General features: G+C 38.4%; 1 protein-coding gene across 1 annotated transcript; it reads left to right on the top strand.

Annotated features, from left to right (window-relative positions):
• Positions 1-259: 259 nt before the first annotated feature.
• chpt1 (choline phosphotransferase 1) lies at positions 260-25,105 on the top strand. Its single transcript, XM_088348598.1, has 8 exons — positions 260-657; positions 12,488-12,635; positions 12,704-12,845; positions 12,915-12,999; positions 14,143-14,274; positions 19,056-19,214; positions 21,434-21,559; positions 22,268-25,105. The coding sequence occupies exons 1-8, from the start codon at positions 418-420 to the stop codon at positions 22,382-22,384; spliced, it is 1,149 nt and encodes a 382-aa protein (XP_088204724.1). The 5' UTR covers positions 260-417; the 3' UTR covers positions 22,385-25,105.
• The last annotated feature ends 7 nt before the right edge of the window (positions 25,106-25,112 follow it).

The raw sequence follows: 25,112 nt of genomic DNA, 5'->3' as shown, positions 1-25,112 counted from the left end.
TTAGACCAAAAAAAACGAGGCACACTGGTTGAAAAACACGGACATATTGAGTTACTAAAGATAATTCACTCCCTGATCAAAAAGGAGTAAACCATGCCAATGGCAGGTTTCATTTTTTGTACTTAATGAGAACCAAATGAATTTTATGAAAAAAAAAATGTTTTAAAATGAAAATAATCGTCTGTTTGCCTGATGCGGAAGTGACTCGCATTTCCGGAGTTTAACTTCCTGTACGTACTCAACCCTGTCCGAAACGTCATTGCTCGCTTCGGGTTCCGCCTTGGAAATGGCCTAGCCACTATCGCGTCCTTCGACTGGTTTAATGCGCTGCTATGTTTTGGGATTGCTTGAGATTATATATCCGAATTTGAGCTTCCTTCCCTGGGGAATCGTCGCAGTCCATTTCAAGGCGAAACTATGGCCCATTTGCTGTGGCCGGAGCCGCTGACAAGCGCTCAACTCAAGCGACTGGAAGAGCACAAATACAGCGCTTCGGGTCGCTCCTTGCTGGAGCCTCCGTGTCAGATTTACTGGAACTGGCTGGTCCAGCAAATACCGACTTCGGTTGCCCCCAATACGCTCACTATCGTCGGCTTAGTGGTCAACATCGCTTCCACGCTCTTGCTCGTCTTTTTTTGTCCCACGGCAACAGAAGAGGTGAGTGGAGGCGACCTTGGATACCGAAACCCTGCTCGCGCATGGAAGAGTTACTTTATATTTGTAGCTTTTTATTTAGGCATAGCGCAAAAAAAACAAAAACAAAAAAACCCGACAACAATATCAATGATGTATTAACCAAAATGACCCAATTAGCCATTTTCACGAAAAATAACAATAATACATTTATACAATACATAAACATGTGCACAAACAGAGTAGGCTAAAGCCGTGGCGTTTAAAAGTGTTTATCATTGTTTTTCTTGCAGGGAAGACATACCGTAACCGAAATCAAAACAAAACAGCACCATAACCCACAATAGAAAATTAGATAACAAAGAAATGACATTGACCCACTCCCAACAAATATTGAACAGTTGTGTAACTTCAGAGCACTCATTTTTCTCAGGCGAATCCATAACTTCTGGGTCCAATATTCTCATAAAATATTGAAAAGCCTTTTCTCCACTCGAAAAGGTGTTCGTTATCATTAGATGATGACCTTTTAAAAGTCCCTTATTGACATCATCCATCCATCCATTATCTGCACCGCTTATCCTTAGTAGGGTCGCGGGGGTGCTGGAGCCCATCCCAGCTATCTTTGGGCGTAGGCAGGGGACACCCTTAACTGGTTGACAGCCAGTCACAAGGCACACAGACAACTCACTCGCTCATTCACACCTAGGGACTATTTGGAACGGCCAATTAACCTGATATGCATGTTTTTGGAATGTTGGAGGAAATCAGAGTGCCCAAGGGAAACCAACGCAAGCACGGGGAGAACGTGCAAACTCCACACAGGAAGGTTCGATCTCATGACCGCAGAACTGTGCCGCACATGCGCTAACCTCTGTGCTGTCATGCTGCCCTTATTGACTTAAATTTAATATCAAGTCATGTTTATTTGTATGGCCCTCAATCATAAGATGTCTCAAAATACTACACAGGCCACAATTACACCATCCTCCCTTCTACAACCGACATGGGGCAATGAAAAACTTCAGCATGAGGCAAATAAGAAACCTTGAAAAGGGGGCAGCCAAATGGTAATCCCCCCTTTCAGGATGACCAGGGTGCATTGTGTAAAACTACATGGAGCATAGTCAAGATCCACAAAAAAACATAGCTAATATGTAAAATTGTCCAAAAGTTCCATAACAACAATGACGCGGCTTCCCATCTCAGCCGTATGGTCGATACAGATGATGGATGACATGCTTCATGTCCAGGTGCTAGTCTGCTGACTCTTCCGGATTCGTCCTTCTCACTCAATTCACCTTCAACTGAGCAGCCGGAAAGGACAGGAAAAGAAAAGTATGAGGTCGTCATCAACCATAACCTATAGAAGTATTGTTTAAGTCACGATTTAAAAACTTCCACCGATGTTGCAAATTTGATCTCATAGCATACCCCAGCACTGGTCCCCTACAGATTTCTTCTTGGCTCTTGGAGTCACAAGTAGACCAGCATTTTTCTAAGCAGGGGTTCTGTGCAGGAGCATAAGGGGGAAATCAAATCAGAGAGATAAGTGGTGGCAAATCCGTGCAAACATTTGTATGTTAGTAAGAGTATCTTACAGCCACATCTTAAGCGGACCAGGAGCCAGTGCAAGTTAGCTAATATTGGAGTGATATGGTCAAACTTCCTTGTCTTAGTCAACTGTCTCACTGCTACTTTTTGACTAAGCTTCAAACTTTTAATTCCAGTCATCGGGAGACCAGAGAGCATACATTTCAGTAAGCAAGCCGAGAAGTAATAAACGCAAGTATTCTAATTCCAGCATATGATTTCAACAGCATTGGGAAAGCAAAAAAAAAATCATATACTATACAAATAACAAAATCGCGCAGCAACAGAGACAAAAACACACGTATCAACCAATTAACTAAAAGCGAGTGACTCTACAAAAGAGTTCAAGCGAGCACACTATGGAGTTTGCGATCTTTTATGTAATGATATATCATTGTTATTTTGATCAACTTTGCATTTATACATATTTGAAAATATGTAATTTTAAGATAATTTTATGAGAGTCTGGTGGGCACCTAGACTTTCAACAGTATGGGGAGCACTGGTATTCTATGAGTCACTAACAATACTATTATAAGTTTGAAATACAGTGGAACCTCGGTTCTCGACCAAAATCCGTTCCAGAACCCTGTTCGAAAAACGATTTGTTTGAACACCGAAATCATTTTTCCCATTACAAATAATGTAAATCGTTTTAATCTGTTCCAACACCCTGAATGTTTACCTTTGTTTACCTTTAAGACACAAATAACATAAACATAAATGTAACCCAGGCTAATCGTACGTTCGCGTTGTAGTAATCTTCCGTACGAAAGATTACGCTAACATGAACGTGTAAAAATTAAAAAAAAAAGGATAAAGAAAAGAATTATGAATAGGATTTTTTACCTTTGTGGTGGTCAGCAGAAGGCGCAGGTGGACGGTGGAGAGAGATGGAGGAGGAAGGAAAATTGTTGTTTGGAAGGAGAGTCCCCTTCCATAAAATCTTCGGGGAGCTCTTCTGTCTGAGGGGTGCTCAGACGTTCAAATCTCTTTGCTACGGATGACTCTGCTACAGGATGTTCTTTTCTCTTAAAATATCTATCCAATGACACTTGCTTCTGCCTTCTTTTTAGCACTTTTCGGAAGTGGTTCATGACAGTGTCGTTAAAGTCATTGATGACTCTGGTGGCTGCAGCTTCATCGGGGTGGTGGAGTTCGACGAAATTCTGTAACTCGGCCCATTTGCTACACATTTGTTTAATCTCGGACGTTCCCTAGTGTAGTGGAGGTGCAATTGCACCTGAGAAAATTAAAAGGAGTAAAATAATGTGATGTGAAACATCCACCCCTAGACGGTACCACTGCACTACAGTTAGCCATAGCTGTAGTACCGGCGTTCGAACTCCGATTTTTGTTCGAACCTCGAAGCAAGAATTTCTCGAATTTTTTGTTCGGACTCCGATTTGTTCGAACTGTGAGTCGTTCAAAAACCGAGGTTCCACTGTATCATACCTTCGTTATCTTTTTTTTCTTTGTGGGGTAACATTGTGTTTTCAATTTTTGATTTTGAATATGTCTTCCCAGCAAGGAAATAATGGAACAGGGGTAATCACTTAAAAGCTTCTGCTTCAGCTTTGGGCTCATGTTCAACGATAGTACTATTGTATTGTAGAGCTGGTTTTGTGCAATTGGTTTATTGTTTCCTTGTACTAACTAATGATTGGTGCTGTTTTTGTGCTGTGCCTAGATACAAAACTCACAAAATACAAATAAATAAACATTTCAAATTTATATCACAGGATTTGAAAACTTATGATTTCTTGTGTTGTTACATGCACCGTACTGGGTCAACAGTATGAATTTAATGTTGTTCTTTCCAGTACATATAGGGCATAGTTTTAAATACAGTTTACAGTTTCCTTCATGCCCTCTCCTAGTGGCGTCTGCACCGTGGGTAAATACAGTGTTATCCTCATTTTTCAACATTTTTACTAAAGAACCTTTTGGAAGCCATTATTTATGACAAAAATGCTGGTCAAAATCAGCCTCAACATTCTTAAGTAACTGCGGGATGGAGACACATTTCAAGTTGTGTTTTTGTTGATATGGGACAAAGGGTCTGTCATTATTATTGTTTTTAATAGATTTTATCAAATCATGAAACGTCACACAATAAAAAAGTATGTGCTGAAGAATTAGCTTTTGTCTGGATCGCGGGTTTAGCGGTTTTGTTGAGTTTTCTCTTAAAATACTGTATATAATGTGGCTCTCTGAAAAAAAAACCTGAATATTTTTGATTTTATGGCTCCTTGGGTCAAAAAGGTCCCCGACCCCTTTTATAATAGTAATAACTCCTTAAACTTACAATACCCAAATAAAGTCGACCTATTAGTCTACTTTAGTATACTTATCTAAAATACGAATCGTTAATTATTTTTTAACGGATGTAAATTTGGGACTGTTTTAAAGTCATCATCTAAATTAATAACTGTTCGAGTGGCGCAATGGATTTTTAATGTTGTGCGAAAATATTAGAACTCAATGTATACCCCTCATATGAGTGTCTGCTCTGTAGAAAAACAACTGTTGAAGATTTGTTGGGAGTTGGTGCTTTCTTGCTATGTATCCTAATAATAGGAATTTAAGTTTCACTATATCTTCAAATATTAACATGTTGGATTTCATAAACTGTACGTTCTTTATATCCAGTGTTATGCACAATCCCGATAGCTTTCTTCTGTAATCGAATAAGCAATTCTATATTGCTCTTATATGTATCTTCCCAAATGTCTATACAGTACCACAAATCAAGTAAGGCTAAAATAATTAACTTTACATCAATTGAAGGCTTTTTGGGTCAAAAATATCCCTGCATCTACTTTTAACTGCCATGTACTTTGCTAATGGGGATTGTATGCTATTTATATGAGGTCTCCAGCTAATATCATTGTTAGTTTGATCATTTACGGGATCGGTTTGGTTTAAACCAGTGTTTGCCACCCTTTTTTGTGCCAAGGCACACTTTTCATTAAAAATCTTGAGGCACACCATCAAAAATGTTTACAAATTGATTTCTGGCATCAATTTAAAATATTTTCTTAACCTTAAATTATCATCTTACCTAAATTAACTATAAAACATGTTTCATTTTAAGTGTGTTCACCGTGGTTACAGGTTATCTATTCTAATAAATGTTTTTATTTTTATTTAGGGTTTTACTATATTTTTGAACAAGTTTTTCAAGTGTTACTTTATTTCTTTTTTTATTCTTTTTTTTTCAAAAATATAACAAAAGACGCTTGAAAATAAGCAAACATTATCGGGCTTTGGAACATTTTTTACTACTTTCTAACTTTTTTTAACAGTAAATGTAAGAATTAATTGAACTGATTTATCATTTTTTGCAGTGCTTTCTTAAACACCTTCAAACAAAATAAGTTGTTAAATATACTAAACTATTTTATGAGCAGATAGTTTAAAAAATAAGAAGTCAAATAAAGTAGCCACCTACTGATGAGGATGAATCTTTCAGTTACTCTGCTGATTACTGGAAAAAAAACAAAGATACTGAACAATGCCATGCTTTTTTCCAAAGATAAAAATGGGGAATTTTTCTGCAGCACATGGGACAACGTCTCATTGCACACTGTTTGAAAAACCCTAGTTTAATCCACTCACTTTGTTTATTAACAGCAGAAAGTAGTTTCTTTTTGGAGTTGGCTGTAGAAATTATGTCACCAGTCACTGAAATATGTCATGCCAGATATAATTGTAAAGCTTAAACTCTAGGGATTCATCATATTATGACCATTTTAAAACGTACTCATCACAGAGAAGTCACGAGCAGTCTGAAACAAGATACCTGAAATCTATAAAGCCAGTATAACTCACCAATTATGTCTCCTTGTTTTTCGTGGAAGATCTGAACAGCATGCACTTACACTTCGGCGCTGAAGTATGCGCGGCGCCGAAATGTAGCTTCGGGGTTACTCCGGGTTCGGTTCCTCAAATCAAGTTATTCGGTCAGGTTCAGGCTGGTTTGGGCTTTTATACCCGCGGGCCGGGTCGGGTTGTTTTTTTCCTAGGCCTAATCTTACCTCTAGCATGGTACAGGCACATCTGTACTAGGTATCCTGAGAGGCTGGGCGATTGGGTGTATCTTTTACCCTTTTCCAAGCCACATCTTATCCGAGACAAGTTGGATAAAATTTTGTGGTCAAACACAGCAACAAATCGACATGGATAATGTTAATAAAGAAGTCTACATCTGTTCTAAGGTAAGTCGACATAGTGTTGAGACAACATATTGTCACCTTGATGGAGAGAAATATAAAGTTACACAATACATCCCTAAAGTTAGCTTTTGGCTGCGTTGTATTTCACGTCACATTGCTTTCTGGGAGTTCAGTGGCCTGTTATGTGCCAGCTTTTTACTTTGGTGATTAGTAATCGTTACCCCTACTGACGGTCAAAAGCAGTGCGTTACTTTGGTTCAGAATGGTAACTGCGGAATGCCCACGCAGACCTGGTGCCATTTTCAGCTGCACGATTTTCGCTCAGTTTTTCACATCACGTCTTTTGGGATCATCTCACCATTGAAAATAGCGACTACTATATAGATAGATAGTGATTACGCATATAGTGTTTACTAAAGCACCGAAAGAAAAAGCAAATGAGTCGCAAAAAATGTGAGACTTATATCTGAAAGCGTCATCAGTCGATGCAGCAGCAACCAACTCGTGTTGTTCGCGAACAAAATGCGGAAGAAGGGAGCCGGCTTCCCACCAATCAACAAGTCAAGTCATGATTATTTGTATAGTCCTTAATCATAAGAAGTCTCAAAGGGCTGCTTAGACTATAAAGACTCCCCAGACTAAAGGCTACCTTACACCAAGCACTTAAATCGTAAACACACTTTGCCCGAAGACAAAAATTCATCACAAATCCAGTACCGTGCACGTTGCATCCAATTAAGATTCAGTTCAACAGTGCTAATGATCTCCCTCCGCCACTAATCCAAGGTTGGTTTAATTGTGGAGGTTAGGTCTAATAATACACCTTCTAGTTTGAGAGGAAATCCAAAACGAAAGTGATGCCCCATTTTCACTTTGAAAAAAAAAATGACCACACAAAACGATACACTAAATTAGGTAGATGTATTCAATAGTTCGCAGAAATACTTTTGTCATCAATGTCACAGCTGGTTTCCTTTCGAGGTGCCTTTTTTCTCCAATCATTGGTCAATATGCATTTTGGGTGGATTCGGTGTTGTTGACTTTAAATTTGTTAAGCATATTAAAGGTTTACATTGTTTTGTATTTGATGTTTTTTTTGTATACAGTGGAACCTCGGTTCTCGACCATAATCCGTTCCAGAACCCTGTTCGAAAACCGATTTGTTCGATCACCGAAAATCGTTTTTCCCATTAAAAGTAATGTAAAATCGTTTTAAACACCCTGAATGCTTACCATGAACGTAAACATGAAGCTAACCCAGGCTAATCGTACGTTCGCGTTAGCGTAATCTTCCTTACGAAAGATTACACTAACATGAACGTGTACAACTAAAAAAATCAGGTCGTTTACACGTCATTTAGCACCCGGGTCTCCACAAAAAGTGGTGAGCGGTTAAAGGATAAAGAAAAGAATTATGAATAGGATTTCTTACCTTTGTGAAGGTCTGCAGAAGCCATGCTCTATTCCCTCGAAAGAAGGAAAACTCGCACACCTTCTTCATATTTTGCTATTATTTCTTTCTTAAATGCAATCGTTGTATGCACTACCTTTCTTTTTTCACCTGTAGCAACTTTGCTGCTTGCACCAACCTTCTTCGGAGGCATAATTAGGGGCTAAAACACTCCGTTCACCGATATCTAAAGCGAAAAGAAGTGCGCGCGCACGTCATAACAGTTCTTCACGAGGGGTGGGGGCAATCTACACCCGTATGCCGCTCAGCATCGCACTCTAGCGTACCGGCGTACGAAATCCGATTTTTTGAACGAAGTCGAGAACCGATTTGTTCGAACTGAGAGGCTTTCGGAAACTGAGGTTCCACTGTATTTATAAATATTTTAATTGTATGTCCTCTTTTTTAGTGTTGATATAAAGTGTTTATATAAATATATAAAGTCTTCTTTTTTCTTCTATTATCCCTTTTTTCCTTTGATTGTGTTTTTCTCTTTTGTTTCCTTTCCCCACCTATTTTCCCATTTAATCTATTAAACTCAATTTATATTGTTTACTGTTTGGATTTTTTGACCATCAACTGTAAGAAAAACCTGTAGCTGTTGAAGTGCAGTAAATACGACTACATGCCTGTTTTTTCCCTAATGGACTGACTCAAATGCTGCACAGAATATTTAAAATTATTTGTCATACAACTTTTTTATAAAATGAATGGAAATAATTACTTTTCCTGGTAACTAGTTACTCTTACTGTAGAGTATTTCAGTTGCCAACTCTATTACCTTTTGGTAGAAGTAGTGAGTAACTATAATTACTTTTTTATTTTAGCAGGCCCAACACTGATGACATAGAACTTGCTAATGTATGAAAACAGATAGTTACAAAAGATAGTTGCTATATTTTTAAATTGCTTTAATAGAAAAGTTTTTGTTAGGCTAACACGACGCTTTAAGGTAAGTTTAGAATAATAAAAGCTAGTAGCAGTAACAAAGCCTATTTTACAAGTCACGACAAGTTAGGTTAATCAGTTGAATGTAAATCACATGTCTTACCCTGCAGCGTATAAACAATATTGATCCTCTATATTGTTGCTTAATATGTTGATGACAACGAGATTTATCTCGTTTACATTGCGACCTGTACATTTTTGCCTGAAGCTGAAGATTTTTATTGACCTCAACTATGAAATCAATAATTTAAATTGCTAATGCAGATCATAATGCATATTTCAGGCCTTTTTGGTTACTTTGAGAGGATATGTGATCATTCTGGGCCCAAAAAGCATCAGTTGCCTCCTGCCAAATGTCTCCTACTGTGACACTCGCCATTGCGCTCTTCACTGAATGTTGAATGTTTTTACAAGTGAGTAAAGTGGGGCTGCCTGTATTTTCTCGAGTTTATCAATCAAGAACCATGAATATGTATTTCATTCCAACCAGAGTGGACCTGACAAACATGTGACCACGAAGTCAAATGCGGTGCACAACACCTCCCTTATCTCTAACAAGAAAGCTCTTTTTAGATGAAAATTTAGCCTGCTCGCCACCCATGGTGATGTCACTAATCCTGGAGCACTTTTTTTTGGCCCCTCTCAAATTACACAGTCTCCGTGTGTTGCTCCCGTTTCATGCTTGGAACACTCACAAAGTCCACGTTTTATCTGTTGCATGCTTATCTGTGCTGATTATTCACTCATTAAGCTACAAGCCATTCCAGTACACTTTAGTTAGTTATGCAGAACCTAACACTTACAATTTATTTTTTGAAATTGGCAAATGCCACGAATACAGTTTATTTTCTTAAAAGGGCTTGACTCACTTTCAGGAACTCCCTACAGTATATCAGTGACATATGGTTAGGTTTGTGTCTGGCCTGGCACAGTCAGATTTAATAATAAATTAACCTACATCTTATTTGATTGGCAGAACAAGAGAGCAATATATAAATTCTAGCATAGAAAGCAATCGTTTTATTGTCTTAACACGCTGCCCTCTTTGAATAGATCGGTAATGCTCCGTTATGAAAAAAAAAAAAAGTCAATGCAACGATAAATAAATGACTGGATGGCTTGACTAGCTGTTGTTGGTAATACTATCACTGATTCTATTGTTCGTAGATAAGGTGTGTGCCAAATCAGAATCCTTGGTCTCTTTATCGCCATCTTCCATCTGCAGACCCTTAGGCCAATAATACGCTACATTCTTAATTAAAGGTGAGGTGAGACTTCCTTAAAAAGTTGAACATTTTTCTCTATTAATTCCTGTATATGTTAACAACCGACTGAGTTCAAAGAGGGCTTATGCTTCTATTGCGCCAATCTGCTTTTATCTTGCTTTTATCAAGATGAAAAAAATTATTCAACAAATTTCATGTTCTTGGTCGCAAATCTTGGCCCCAGCCCAATGATAACATTAGTAATAATAACAATGATAATAATAATTATAATATACTCAAATCCACTGTCTAATCACTAGAACACTAGAGATATAGATGACATAGAAAAAAGCATTAGATTTTATCACACTACTTCTACTCATGGTACACCGTTGTCCAACGTTGTTTTGGCCGAACTATTTCCCATAACGCGCCATTATGGCGTTGTACAATTTGGCACCAAGATAAAATCAAATTATGTTTATTTGTCTTCTACAATCCTAGTGGCCTTGTGATTTGGTATCAGCGCTCTCACAAGCGCAATCAGGGTTCAATTCCCATTGCATCCAGTGCTGAGCAAAGAGGTCAGCGATATTTGTTGCCCGATCAATCATTGCTCAATCTCGTTGATATACAACCGTAAAACCTTGGATGAACGCGCACCCAAACTTTTAGTTTTGTTTTCAGAATCAGAATCACCTTTATTATCATTGTGTTGCTACAATGAAATAAGGGTTGCAAAATATACAATATAAAAAATGATACAAAGTGTTTATCTCTATTATGAAGTACTGTATTCACATCCAAAAGAAAAACTTTACACAACTGGGATTTTGCACTTTAGACAGTGTTCCAAAACTGGTTTAGCGTGTTGATAGCGCTGGAAAGAAGCTATCCCTTAGTCTGTTAGTTCAGACCTTGTGGCATCTGAACCATCGGCTCCATGGTTACAGTTCAGAAAAGCGGTTGCTGGAGCAAGATTAACCCAAATCTAATCAATACTGCAATGTGACTACGATTGTGTCATCGCAAGACGGTGTTTTTTTTTTCAAGAATGTACAATGAAGCAACCCAACAAAGCTCCCAAGAAGAGGGTGCTGTTTACTTAAGTTTAACCCCTTAACAATCTTGTAAAATTCACCCAAAGTAAACTGAATGCTGTTGTCAAGCCGTTGAACAGTTTAGGTCTCTTTTGAAAGGTAGCACTCTGAAGTTTTGTCCCTTACGAAAATAATCACTGCAAATGCTACTAACATTTACTTCTTTTTATTTTCTTTGGGTTTTTTTCTTTTTTTGTTGCTGCAAAATGAAACTGCAAAAAATATTAGCTATATTGCAGGAAACTATACATACACCTTGTGAATTATATTTGGTTTTTAAAATTGCTGCTGCTAAATGTTTTTTCACTTACTGTCTTTGTTCTACTATTAAAGTGCACTATTATTTTTCCCTGCATTATTACAACTTAGGAGAGCTACTTAGGCCAGTTTTTCTTAGCACTAGCGTTGTAACAATTTTCTTTTTTCTCTATGCTGATCGTCTTTAGTCTTTTATCATTTTTCTCTTCAAAGTCTTTATTAGATGTTTCACCCTGGAGTGTCATGCGTTATCTCGTTGCATAAAATGTTTCAAAGTCTTGATATCAATGACAATTCTAGTCTAATATTGAAAAATCTACGTTGAAACACACAGAAATGGAACACTTTTATTCTCGCCTGAATATTGTTTTATTATCACATGCCTGAACATGAGTGTAGCATGGGCATCTTTACTGGAAAATAGCTGGGACAATAGCATGAAGCCTTACCTGGTTCCAGGTCAAAGTTGATCAAAATTTGAAAAACTAAACATTAGTATTCTACACACATTTCTAAAGGTATGTCTAGGCGTTTCCAGAAGGAGCAGTGACTGGTGACATCATACAGACTTGTTTTTCCTTCTTAAAAGTTTGATGTCCCTGTCACTAGTATTGGCCATTGGATGCATTAGTGGGATCAAAAGTGACCTCATGCGCTTTTATTCTTCAAGATCTTTAAAAATAAAAAGTTGTAATATTGTCATATTCCTCATAAAACATGTTTATGACTTAATGCCATTAGGATTTTTGAAACCACTCATGGAAGAGTGTATGCACTGGTAGTTCATGCATCCAAGGGTTATTCACAAAAAAACAAAACTAGCACAGAAAATTAACTTTTCTTTTAAAATCAAGAATTGCATCTAAATCGCAATACTGGTCTGAAAAATCGCAATTAGGGTTTTCTTACCCAAAACTGTGCAGCCCTAATACACAAGTAAATACGGTATAAGCCACAAATAAGCCCTTTTTTTCCTTTCCTTACGGTGGTTGCGGACTACTGATATACAGTACATGCAGTTTCAACATGAATTTAATTTCTCCATCACACATTGATTCAGGTGTGTTCAGAGTCCAAGGATTGTCCTGCTTCCTTAAAATTTAAATCAAATATAATTTTTAGGCTCCAGCTTGGGCTTTTATCCTGAGTGCTCTGGGCCTGTTCGTGTACCAGTCTCTGGACGCCATTGATGGCAAACAGGCCCGCAGAACCAACAGCAGCTCTGCCCTCGGCGAGCTCTTTGACCACGGCTGCGACGCCGTCTCCACAGGTATGCCATAATCCTGTTTACGGTTTTCAACACAGTTGTTGCCAAAGTACTACGTTGTCTCACCACAGTGTTTGTCGCCGTGGGGACGTGCATCTCCTGCGGCATCGGCCGATACCCTCACTGGATATTCTTCTGCGGCTTCATTGGGATGTTCATGTTCTTCTGTGCCCACTGGCAGACTTACGTGTCTGGAACGCTACGCTTTGGCTTGTGAGTCTTCAAGCTCAGGAACATGCCAATTTATGCTTGTCCACACCAACCACTAGGTCTTCTTCCTAGGGTCGACGTTACAGAGGTACAGTTTTCCATCATGGTCATGTACCTTATGTCTGCCTTCGGAGGGGTGAGCCTCTGGCAAACAACGGTAACTATTCCGCCTTGTCCAAATTTGCAACGGTAAAGGTTTTTCAGGACGATACTGATTATAAGTATTAAGAGGAGGCGCATAACCGATATTTGAAGCCAATAGTGATTCTCTGTAAAAGCTTTAAAATTGGCGTTAGAAATTGCGTTTTTGAAAATACAGCATTACGTTGGAGCTTTACCTACAGTCAGTCCCTAATGCACTGTCATTGTTAGAGTAACTTTGGGATGGAAAAGTGAAACTGATGCCCAAACCCTTCGTGGCGGGGTAACGGCGGCAGTCGGTCGGGAACTTTCGTCACAAGGTCGACAAGCTGATGTCCGGAACCCGTTGCTGTGGTGGTGTTGGGTGCGGCGGGGATAACCGCGGTAGTCAGGCACGGAGCTCCGTCACAAGGTTGCCTGGCTGATGTCCCAAACCGTTGCAGTGGTGTGTCACTACGCCACCCCGGATGGTTCCGGTTAGCCCGCCTCTGCACCCACCCACCTGGAACCTAAGAGAACCAGGAGTGTGTGCGGGCTTTATGGGTCAGAGAGAGCGGTCGCCCCAACACGCCAGTGCGGCCTGGTTGTCCCCAGGGGAGTTAAGTTCCAATGGATGGTCCCCCAGGTGCATCACATTCTGCGGTATTCCCCAGGGGCGCCCCATACTCCACATGTCTCACTCTTACCCTTACTGCTCGGGCACCCTTGCAAAAATTAGCCGCTTCATTTCATAAGCCGCAGGGTTGAAAGCTTGGGGGAAAAGTCGTGGCTTATAGTTCGAACTTAAGGTATATTACTCTTGTCGAACACTTAATTGATACCGCCTTTGCATGTCTCTTTTTGAATGAATGTCAAAAACGGAAATTATGTATATATTTATCAATTTGACAAGCATTTTTAATTTGCATAACAACAAAGCACATGCTATAAAACCTGTTGAGTTTTTTAGTAGAAAAAGCCTGTTCTGGAGCTGGCTTACTGTATCTGGAGCTGGCTTACTGTAATCGTCATAGTAAGTAAGCTGAGCTAAATTTGAATTGCTTCCATGCAACCGACTTGAGTCTAAATTCAGCCAAAATTAGAAACATATACCAGCTCATTCCCTTATCTTGGTTTCGTACAATACCCTCAAGAAGTCTTCATTCTTTGTCTTTTTCAGTTGCCCCTCATTGGACTGAAGCTGTACGTGTTTCCCATTATGGGGATCATCGGCGGGGCCCTCTACTCCTGCCACAACTATTTCTACGTTATTCTCAATGGGGGCGTTGGTAAAAACGGTTCCACCGTGGCAGTAAGTTTTGCTCAGTAACATAACACCAAAAGATTGCTTTGTTTTTATGTTTACTTTCTTCCCTCTGTTCATCCAAATACAAATTTTTGAAATTCAGTAATCCTTCGTTTCTCGCGGGATACGTTCCAAAAATAACCCACGATAGGGAAGATCTTCTAAGTAGATTTTTTTAATTATTTGGCAATTTCATAATTCTGAATTAAAACCAAAGAACAAACCCTATTTACAGCCTAAAGCATTTGTTTAAAGGGACAGTGTGTGATATTTAGTGCCCAAACATTGATTTGAATATTGGGCAAATATACATGAACTATCATAACAAAATTCATTTTTATTAAAAAAAAATCCTAGGTCAAGTAATTTGTATTTCTCTTACACAGTGGACTTCACTTTTAGGTCGCCACCATGTTTGTCCAACATCTTGCCGCCACGCTGTGCTATGTGGCACTGGCCCTCGCTCACACAGACAACACAGCCATTTAGTGGTCAAATGTTACACACTGGGGGCTTTGACAAATATAAGTAATGTACCTTACAAGCGTTTTATGTTTTTACAAATAACCTCTGTATTGTCAAATTGTAATTTTAATCATCAATGTGAACTGACTGATTCAAATTGCCGAGATTAGCACCACCTGCCACGACACGAGTAATTGAATTGAACAGGAGAAAATGAAAAATAATTAGGAAGAAAATGCAAAGTACGGTCTAATAGTGACGCAGGTGTATGTTTTTGTGTTTACGGGCTTTTATAATAAGAATGAGGCAGGTAAACGTGCATATGTTTAAGTGAACAGTATTTAACTCCTGCGTGTGCGACATGTCACAACACTGCCACTGGGGCATTCCATTGCACAATGGGGGAAAGGAGGGGCTCACATTCCCTCTAACAGTGTATTTCACTGCTCTTCACTGCAGGTTTGTTTTTTTGAGAAAAAAATTCATACATTTTATGGGTTTACGTTCATTTCTGTGCATGTTTAAGTACATGCTGATTATTATTACTGTTAACTTTTTATATGTATTTTTGTTGCATTTCAAGTGTAGGATAAATATGTTGCTGGTGAGGTGCTAATTTTTTTTAAGTAACGTGCCCAAAACTGCTCAAAGGTGAATGAATGAATGAATGAATGAACTTTATTTCGAACATTATAAAATAAAAACAGGGTAAAAACAATGACTCTACCACAAAAATAATGTTAACATACCATGTTCGAAAAGGGGAAGTAAGAAGAAGACGCTTATTTTTCCTACTCTTTCATCTTCCTTATTAATTACATTTTACAGATAGCTCCTCTTTTGTGTCTAAATATAAAAAAATCTCATGGATATACATGTTACATAGGTTAGATATCAATAATTATAATAAGAACAATATTCACATTTTATACACTAATCACCGTAGTACCCATCTATTAACGTTGTAATGCCACTAGTCACTAAATATCATTGTGACACCAATGATAATAATAACAATAGCAATAATAAAAGTTATGATACAATAATAGTAACAATAACAACAAGGTTAACTCTAGTTGTAAACGCAGTATTTCCAATCTCTCGTATCACTCATACCACATTTTCTTCATCTCTGTATTCTGCCAGTCATGTTTTTTTTGTATTTAAATTTGAACACGTGAATAGTTGGATATTGTTTGATCTCGTCTTGTAAATTGTTCCAAAGTTTGACTCCACACACAGACACACACATACTTTTCCTGGTGGTTCTCACCTTTGGGATTTTGAATTTACAACAGCCCCATAAGTTATAATTTACCTCTTTCCGAGTGAATAATTTTGGGATGTTTTCTGGCACTTTTTTGTTGACCTTAAATAGCAGTTGTGAAGTGAAAAATTTTACTAAATAATCCAATTTTAATACTTTGGATTGCAGGAATAAAATATTTGTATGATCCTGATATCTGCCTTGGGTATGGTTCTAATTGCACGTTTTTGGAGGATAAAAAGGGGCTGTAGTGAAGTGTTGTTATTATTGCCCCAGACTTCTGCACGATATGTTAAGTATGGCAGAACTGGAGAACAATATAATAAATACAATGCATTATAGTTTAAAAGGAATTTGGCTTTATTAATTATTGAAATGCTTTTAGATACCTTAGTTTGTATGGGTCTGGTGTGTGTTTTCCAGCTTAATTTATTGTCTATTATGCAGGGATCAGAATGGAGATTTTCATTTTCAGCTGAAATAGCCAGGGTCCAGGGGCCGCAGGCCCCGGCCAGGTCCAGGGCCAACAGCATTTATCTTATTTGCTATGTGAAAATTGCACTTGAATGAATTAAATCCAACAAAACAGAAACCTTGTATTATATATATATATATATATATATATATATATATATATTGACATTAAAAGCATTTGTAATATTGAACATGATCATGATGATACAAAATAATTTATTTTAATCATGTTTATAACAAATTTTAAATTTTGTTTATCCTGTTCTAAATATTGTATAAACACAAAAGATAAAATCATTTCATAAATAAATAGATTTATAAATACCTCAGATTGGGATTTTCTGTCACACAGGGGAACCAGTGGTTGACTGCTGCTAGTATTTGAAGTGGAAGGATTTGGAACGGCCAATAATGTTGAACCGGTGGTGTTACTGTTAGTTTCACTGCCGATTTTAAATGCGGATCCGAGTGCATCATTTGATCGCCGGCAGGCTAATTTTGCTTTGTGCTTGTTCATTTTAGCATGATCGATCAGTGCCACACAACCTCGCGTACCATAATTGATCAGATCGACACAGTATAGACACTTTGCTTTCCCTGGAACATCACACTTTGCGTTGAACTGGCTCAAAGTTTCTGTAACTTCCTCGATCTTTGCGCCGATTTTAACGTTTACTGTGACAGTCTTCTCCAGCCATGACCACTTAAATTTATTCTTGATTCCTTTATCAATCTCGGAGACAAAAGCCTCGTCTTCTTTTCTTAGTATTTTCATATTTACTTTTTCAAACACTCATTTCACCGTTTGAAAAGAAAGGAGGAAGGAGCACCATGTTTGAGAAAGCCAATGCTCTGAACAAAAGCTCCGCTGATTGGTTATCAGCGAACCTATCGACCAATGGTCTAAATGCTAACTTGGGGTGATGAAACAGTCACGTATCATACCTCACCCCCCCCAAAATATTTTCTCATCGAATTTAGACGATTTACGGGAATGACCTTTGGGGTTCAAAAACAGCGGAAATCCGCGGATCCGCGGAAAATTCTGATCCCTGATTATGACCCCTAAAAACTTAATTTCTGATACAATGTCTATTGAGCCATACAATATGATTTGAGACAAAAGTCAACAAAACCGCCAAACGAAAAAGTTAATTCTTAAGCACATTTTATTTCACTGTGATGTTTGATCATTTGAAAAACTCTATGAAATAAAAATAATACCAGAGCGTGTGCCCTATAATCATTCCCGCAGTTATTTAAGAGTATTGAGGCTTATTTTGACTGGCATTTTTGTCATAAATAATAGTTTCCAAAAAAGTGTCACAAAATACTAACGAGGATACCAACGTATTTACCTGGGTGAGGGGAAGAGGAAATGTGCTCGCTGTTTGGATAGCTCCACTCATTCCTATAGATCACCCAATTTAACTGCTGTGCTTTACTATAACTTGCTGTTTAAAATTTTCTGTGGCTTTTCATCATAAAGTGTCTCAACAATGAACAGAAACTGTTAAATGAGCTCCTATATAAGGACTATTTAGCCATTTACAGTCAAAAATGGTCTTTTGGTGTGACACTTTGACTGTTAACTCGAGTTAAAATTGTGTCCCACATTATGTCTCGGCTTGTCACATGCGTCAATCCCGACCTTTGCCATAAAGGATCAGCATTGTTTACCTTCAACTAGTTAACCTAACGTGGCGTGACTTGTAAAAGTTTTTTTTTCAACTAGCTTTTATTAGCCTAAGCGTAGGTCAAAGCTCCGTGTTAGCCCAGCTATATTTTCTGCCAAAGCAGAGTTTAATGATATACTAGGTTTTGGTAAATATCTGTTCATGTGCACTAACAAGTTTGATCTCATTGATTAGACACGTCATCTGGATTAAATCCATAGGGAAACCGGTTACTGCTCCGTTCCACTAAGTGGACCAGCTGCGGGGGAAGCAAATTTTACGCTCCATAAGTTAACGTTTAGATGACTTTGGACAACAGCTAACAATCATGTATGATTACCAAAGTACAAAACTAACACATTACAGGCCACTGAACTCCCAGTAAATAAAGTGACGTGATGTACTACCTAGTCAAGAGCTAACGTTAGCTAACGTCCGCCTAAAGTTGGAGATGTTAAGGCTATTAATAACTTTATATTTCTCTCCAGCAAACTGACAGTACCATGCCTTACCTTAGCAGTTATTAACATTATCCACATTGAGTTGGTGCTGTGGTCGACTATTTAAATGTGGCTTGGGGAAGGATTAAAAAGAAAACACACGCCATAGCCCAGCCTCGCCAGTTACCTTGTATCAGATTTTCACGTACCGCATGTACACCGTTGGACCATTTTAGAATTTGAAATGTAAGAAAAAACACCAAAAACGAAATAAAAATGACAAAACTGCAATGCATTTAAATGAACATGCCAGCAGAGAATGTCCAAGTGTACTGGCTTGGCTATGCAGACTGATTGGCTCATTACATTTGAGGGCGGGGCTTAGCCATAGGTCAATTTCCCTGATAGCCTCAAGATGCCTTGATGTTGCACAGCACCACTAAATCCACATTTTTTGCGGTGCAGGACACCAGCGTGCTGAGTCCGGGTTTACACATCGGCCTCATCCTCACGCTGGCCTTTATCATCTTCAAGAAGGCCTCCAGTCAGCTGTTTGAGCACCACCCTTGCCTTTACCTGCTCACCTTCGGCATGGTCATTGCAAAGATCTCCAATAAGCTTGTGGTGGGTTGGTCTTCTGACAGTGGTCAGCAACTACCCGACTGCGGACCGGTCGTGGGTACGGGGCCTCGCAGAAAGAAAGAAAAATGCCTTTTTTTTTTTTTTGCTTTTACAATTTTTTTTTGTGCGTACAAACATTTTTTCACCTACCCCAAAAAAACTCAAGTTTGGGTGTGCAATCTGCGTATTACAGAGATTTTGAGTAGTCCAGGTTTTTTCTAGAGTGAGGCTACTTTTTGCTAGTAATTGCCCCAAAACACACCCAGTTTGATAAGCATTTCTAAAATAGCAACTTAGCTAGATTGCTTGCTAAATAGCTCAAAAGTAGCTTCATAGCTAGAAAAGTAAACGGGTAAAAGGGGAGCTAGTTAAGAGTAAAAATCTAACTAAATAGTGAGGTAGTAAGCTAAAAAAGCTAGATAGGAGGCTAAAATTTAGCTTGATAACTAGCAAAAAAAAGTTTGCTAAATAGCAGAAATTGTAAGACGATATGTAGCTAGAAAGCTAAAAATGTATCCAGATAGCTAGCTAAAAAAACATCTTTTGCTCATTCACTTTATAAAACCCATAAGTTAGAATTTAGAGGGTTTTCCTATTAAATACATCAATAAAAAGATGAATGAATAAATGTGTTGAATAGATTCAGATTCTATTATCTAAATTAATATCTTAAAACAAATTATCAATACTTTTTTTTGTCCATGAACTGATATTTATTTGAATTTCTAAAATAACATTTTCTCATGTTATTACTATGTTGTTATCAGGTTAATTATTAGAAAATAGGGTTAAATAGACTCAGTTAACCAATAAAAAAATATTTTACTAGAAAATCACAATGACAGTTCTGGTGGCCTACTTTCACAACAGGTCTGCAGGCAACTCAACTGTCCTTAGGGACCACGATCGCTAACCTATTTGCACAGCATTTAATGCAATGGGAATGGAACCCCGCATCCCGGCGGTGAGGGCACCAAAAACACTACGCAATAAGGATTGTAGATGGCAGGAAAAGGCATACGAAAGCATTAGATTTTCTCTCAACCCTTTTTTGGAACGTACTAACGGTTTCATGTTGTGCAACGTTGTAAGGGAGCATTATTGGAAAGAGTTCAGCCCAAACATTGTTGTACAAAGTGGTTAAAAGATCCCTTAATCTCCAAGGTCGTGGGGGCACAACTTCCTGTGTTGTGTCCTGGGCAAGTACACCCTCTCCAGGCTGTTTTTAAGGGTAGGGGTTTGCCTCCTCCACATATTTTTTTAAAATTCATTTAAATTATTCATTTTTCATGGAAAAGGTAAAAATATATCAGTTGTATCTTTTAAATGTATTTTTTTATTTTACACTTTTAACTTATCCTTAATCAAAATGTTAAAAGAAAAAAGTAAATAATGAAAAAAAACACGTGTAAAAATATATAAAACCAAGAGACTTCACAAAATTGTCATCGCCACAAAGTATGAATCGCCAACCAAAATATGAACGTCACAAGACGGTACCGGGTGTAAAAAGTGTCATGAGATAAAATCGAATGCCTTTTCCTACGTCAACTAGATGCCTAGTGGTCAAGCCTTAACATTAGGGATTTGGGCAACGCCGCTAAACAGAGACACGAAAGCCGGGGGGAATCGGAGAGGAAGCGGACTTGCTAACACGAGGTGGTGTATCCCTGGATTTTCACAAAGAAAAGTTTTTCACCTGCCGCAGGGATGTCGAACTTTTGGACTGGCGTGACGTCATCCACTCCGCTAAAGCACCCCTAGGGCATCATGTTAATCTGTTAATAAACAACGGGGTAGACTGCTGGAAGTGTGAATTTCCCTACGGGGAAGAATAAAGTATCTATCTATTGTTTTCGTAGTTCAGCGGTCAGCACATTCAACTAACACGCGAAAAATCTGTTCAAGACCGAGTGGAAACATATGTTGGCCTTAAGAAGGATGGGTAGCACCAGGCTGTACTTGCCCAAGACACACCACAGGGAATGGTTCCCATACGACCTTAGTGGTTAAAGGATCCAACCATTATTACTAATGTTAGAGTTGGGCTGGGAGAATATAGTTTTATAATGAACTGGTCTGTGGTACACACAATATTGTGGACCACTGTTCTAACATGTGGTAGGGGCTGCTGTCCATGACATAACTTTTTTTTTTTTTTTTTTTTAGAAGTGCAGGATTAACGATAAATCTGATAAAAGACTGTTTCCCCCATGGCACAGGTGGCGCACATGACGAAAAGTGAGCTTCACCTCCCGGACACGGCCTTCATCGGCCCAGGTCTCCTGTTCCTCAACCAGTACTTCAACAGCTTCATCGATGAGTATATTGTTCTCTGGATTGCCATGGTTAGTCCTGCTATTTTACTTTACAAATTACATTTTCTTTTCCTCACGGGTTTGCATCCCCCAAGTCAGGTATGCCCTAAGTCCAGCTCGGGGGCCAGCTACGGCCCTGATCAAGTTTGTACTGCCCCCCGGTCTCTCTCACAAAGTTAATATATGGCCAGCCAGTAATGTTGTCCACAGTATATATTCCATTTTTACCCCAGAAAGTCACCATTTCACCAAATGTCATTATATGGATAAAAAAAGAAAGTTGACTGTGGTGCGCTGTTTCAGGACAAGAGTAATTGGAGTATAATTTCACCGAAATTGCCCAAATTGCCAAAAGACTGTGACTGTTTTCAAATATATCAAGAGGCACTCCCAGACAAAACATACTGACTACAAGACGCTAACAGGAAACAAACGCTGTGAAAAGGTGAAGCAAGTGGAAGCTGTTTTAACGGCACAGGAGCGTTATTTCACGAGACCCTGCGAGTCAAATGAAAATGCTACAAGGTCGCGACAATGATCGCCAAGCACTGCAAAAATATCATATACTGTTAAAAGAATGCCAGGCTCAATAGTTGGCCCTCACACATTTTCAGCTTAGCAAATCTGCCCCGCTCTCTGAAAAGTTTGTACACCCCTGCCTTAACTAATACCAACACATGCTTTTACAAAGGAATCTTTTTATGTATAGCTCATATCGGAATACTTTATGGGTTTTAGGTTCTCTCCCTGTTGGACCTGACATGCTATTGCACAGCCGTGTGCCTCCAGATCGCCGGCCACTTGCGTATCCACGTTTTTAGCATCACGCCAGCTAGCCCCGCACACAGTGACTGACAGCTTGCCCGGCGGGAAGAGGCAGGGGGGGACGCTGACTTCTCCCCGCTTCTGAAAGTAGAGGACGAAGATGATGATAAAATATCCTGCACCCAAAGCCTTGTTCAAGTGACCACCTCTGCCTAAAACAAACACCAAAATATAGGGTGTTTCCAAAAGATTGAGATGTAAATATCACAAAACATAAACGATTAAGGCAAATTAAACTAGAATACCTGTGCGCCATTAAAGCATAGACCGCGTATGAGTTGCAAATTTATTTTTGGGGTAGCATTTCCCTATTTGGCAGGGTCGTTCACCTCTAGAGTGACTTACCTGATTGCTTGTAAAAGATTGTTGTTCTGGCCCTCGGAGAGTAGAATGTCTTTTTGGGAAAGCTACAGAGTCAGCAAAACCAAAAAACACAAGTCAGCTTTTTCAGAACATAGAGTGTAAAAGATTGTATTGATATTCAATAGCATTATGGCTGGGTAGAGTGGAATGTCTATCTGGAAAAAAAATACTGGGTCAGCAAAACCAAAAGTGCTGAGTCAAGCCTTCCAAGTGTCTGAAAGACATTGTGTTGAAATAGAATGCTGTTCTGTCCTGGAAGAGGTAAATTGTTTTCTGGGTAAACTGGTGAGTTGGCATAACCAAAATAGCTGAGTCAGGGTTTTTCTTTTTGCATTTTAACCTCTATAGATACTTACCCTATTGCTCACTATGATAATGGCCAAAGTTGTTCTGCCCTGGGAGAGAAGAATATCTAGGAAAGCTGCTGAGTCAGCAAAAGCTAAAATTCTGAATCAGCTTTTTTGGGGCAGTTTTCATACGTGAGGTAACCTGCCTGACTGTCCATCAAAGATTGTGTTGATATTCAATGTCGTTCTTGGCTGAGAGAGTGAATTATCTTCCTGCAAAAAAATGCTGGGTCAGCCAAACAAAAAGTGCTGAGTCGATTTTTTGCGACATTTTTTCACATACAAGTCATTCTTCATAACTGTCTGCAAGAGATTGTGTTGAAATTGAATGTTTTGGGCTAGAGCAGTAGAATGTCCTTCTGGAAAAGCTGCAGAGTCAGCAAAACCAAAGTGCCGTCGTTTTTTTGTCACCTCTAAAGTGACATATGTGAATGCTTGTAAGAAAAAAAAATGTGTTCCTGGCCAAAGTTGTGGCCTGGGAAAGCTGCTGAGTCAGCAAAACCGAAAATGCCATGTCAGGCTTTTTTTCTGTGATATTTTCATCTCAAAGGATATCAAATTTTTTGAAACATTCTATTTAGAAAATTAAAAAAAAAAAAAAACTATGTATACCAAAGTGTTTTTAAACGATTTTTATCTGTGAATATTTGTCCAAAAATTGATTTTTTTTTTTCAAATTGGCGAACAAATGTGACTAAATCAAGGTGGATTCAATGCGTAAAAAAAAACCTTGAGAGGTGTTTTGGTCAGAAGGCAGTGTCACTTTTCATCTCATCTCCTTTTGTTCTGCTTTCTGGCTTCTCCCTTAAGGGCTAATAATGATTGTATGTGATTGTAATGAAATTCAGATGAAGTCGCCTTAATTTTTTGTAATTAAAACTAGTGTCGATATTGCAAACCAAATCACTTCTGTTTTGCAATACAGAAGTTTTTTTGTCTACATTTTGATTATTTTTCAAACTGGTACATTTCTTTTTAAGCTAATCTGTCATTTTGGGTTGTTGTGGATAATAGGGATGTCTTCCGTGGTACTGATTGTATTCTGGAAAGTAGCGTCTGTTTCTATGACCAACGATTAGGGATCGACCGATATGGGGCGGATACAATTATTAGTATGAAGAGGCTGATAACCGATATTTGGAGTAGATATTCATTTGCTGTAAAAGCAAAAAAATTGCCGTAAGAAATATTCACTAATGCAAAAAGAAATCCAAGAATATTTGTTATAATTTCAAATAAATATAGCTCTCTGAAACCTTTTGCAGTTAAAAACATTTGAATTTCAACACAACTAACTTGACTTATCTTTCACTTAAACCAAAAACAGTCCAGGAAATAAATCTAGCAGCAACTCGTATAAAGGTAAAGAAAACGTAAATAGCTCCCCTGATTTTTTTCTTCAATAAATGAATAAAACTGTCAATAAAACCAACATGACTTATAACAAAAAGTGCATCGAAATTCAAACGAAGCTGGCCAGATTGACGAACTAATGTTATGGTAACAGCTAATCACCATCACTTTTAGTGTGCTTTTTTTTTTGCTGTCAATCATAAACACTAATGCTTGATTGAGGAACTAATGTTATAAAAGCTAATATATTGGTGTCCACCTAAATGTGCCTTTCTAAAACGCAACACTTTTTACGCCATCTCCTAATTGAAAACACGCTCTCCTATAAGTCTGGACGAGTTATTCGAGCTGCTGTTTTAACATTGTTCCTGCTTTAGTGGCTCCGCTCATTCAAGAAGGCGCAGGGTGGGTAGCGAGGAGGGGAGCAAAAGAGAGTGAGTCTCAGCTCCATCTGAGACTTAATCAACCAGTCAAATAAATAAAAATGCTGATACGATATCTGTCAAATTCTCAAATATCTGTGCCGGTAATCGGCCCGCCCGATAATCTGTCGACCTCTACCAACAATGTATTGAAATGTTCAAGACTTTCCACTGTTCACTAATACAAACTCTATGACATTTTTTTACTAACAGTGTGTAGAAAGGTGGTAAAAGTTTATTATAATAAAGAAACTATTTTTCATGCATTTTGTC

The sequence above is a fragment of the Urocampus carinirostris genome, chromosome 11 (genome assembly GCF_059441175.1).
Source record: "Urocampus carinirostris isolate Australia breed hairy pipefish chromosome 11, RoL_Ucar_1.0, whole genome shotgun sequence".
In the NCBI taxonomy this organism is placed as follows: domain Eukaryota; kingdom Metazoa; phylum Chordata; class Actinopteri; order Syngnathiformes; family Syngnathidae; genus Urocampus; species Urocampus carinirostris.
The sequence above is the reverse complement of the archived record's forward strand: the minus strand, read 5'-3'. Positions and strand labels throughout refer to the sequence as shown.

Bases quoted from the DNA above. Each gene is read 5' to 3' on its own strand.
- chpt1 (XM_088348598.1), top strand. From the start codon at position 418: ATGGCCCATTTGCTGTGGCCGGAGCCGCTGACAAGCGCTCAACTCAAG. The intron at 12,846-12,914 runs GTGAGTCTTCAA...TCTTCTTCCTAG, and splicing joins GGAACGCTACGCTTTGGCTT to GGTCGACGTTACAGAGGTAC. The intron at 19,215-21,433 runs GTGGGTTGGTCT...CCCATGGCACAG, and splicing joins AGATCTCCAATAAGCTTGTG to GTGGCGCACATGACGAAAAG.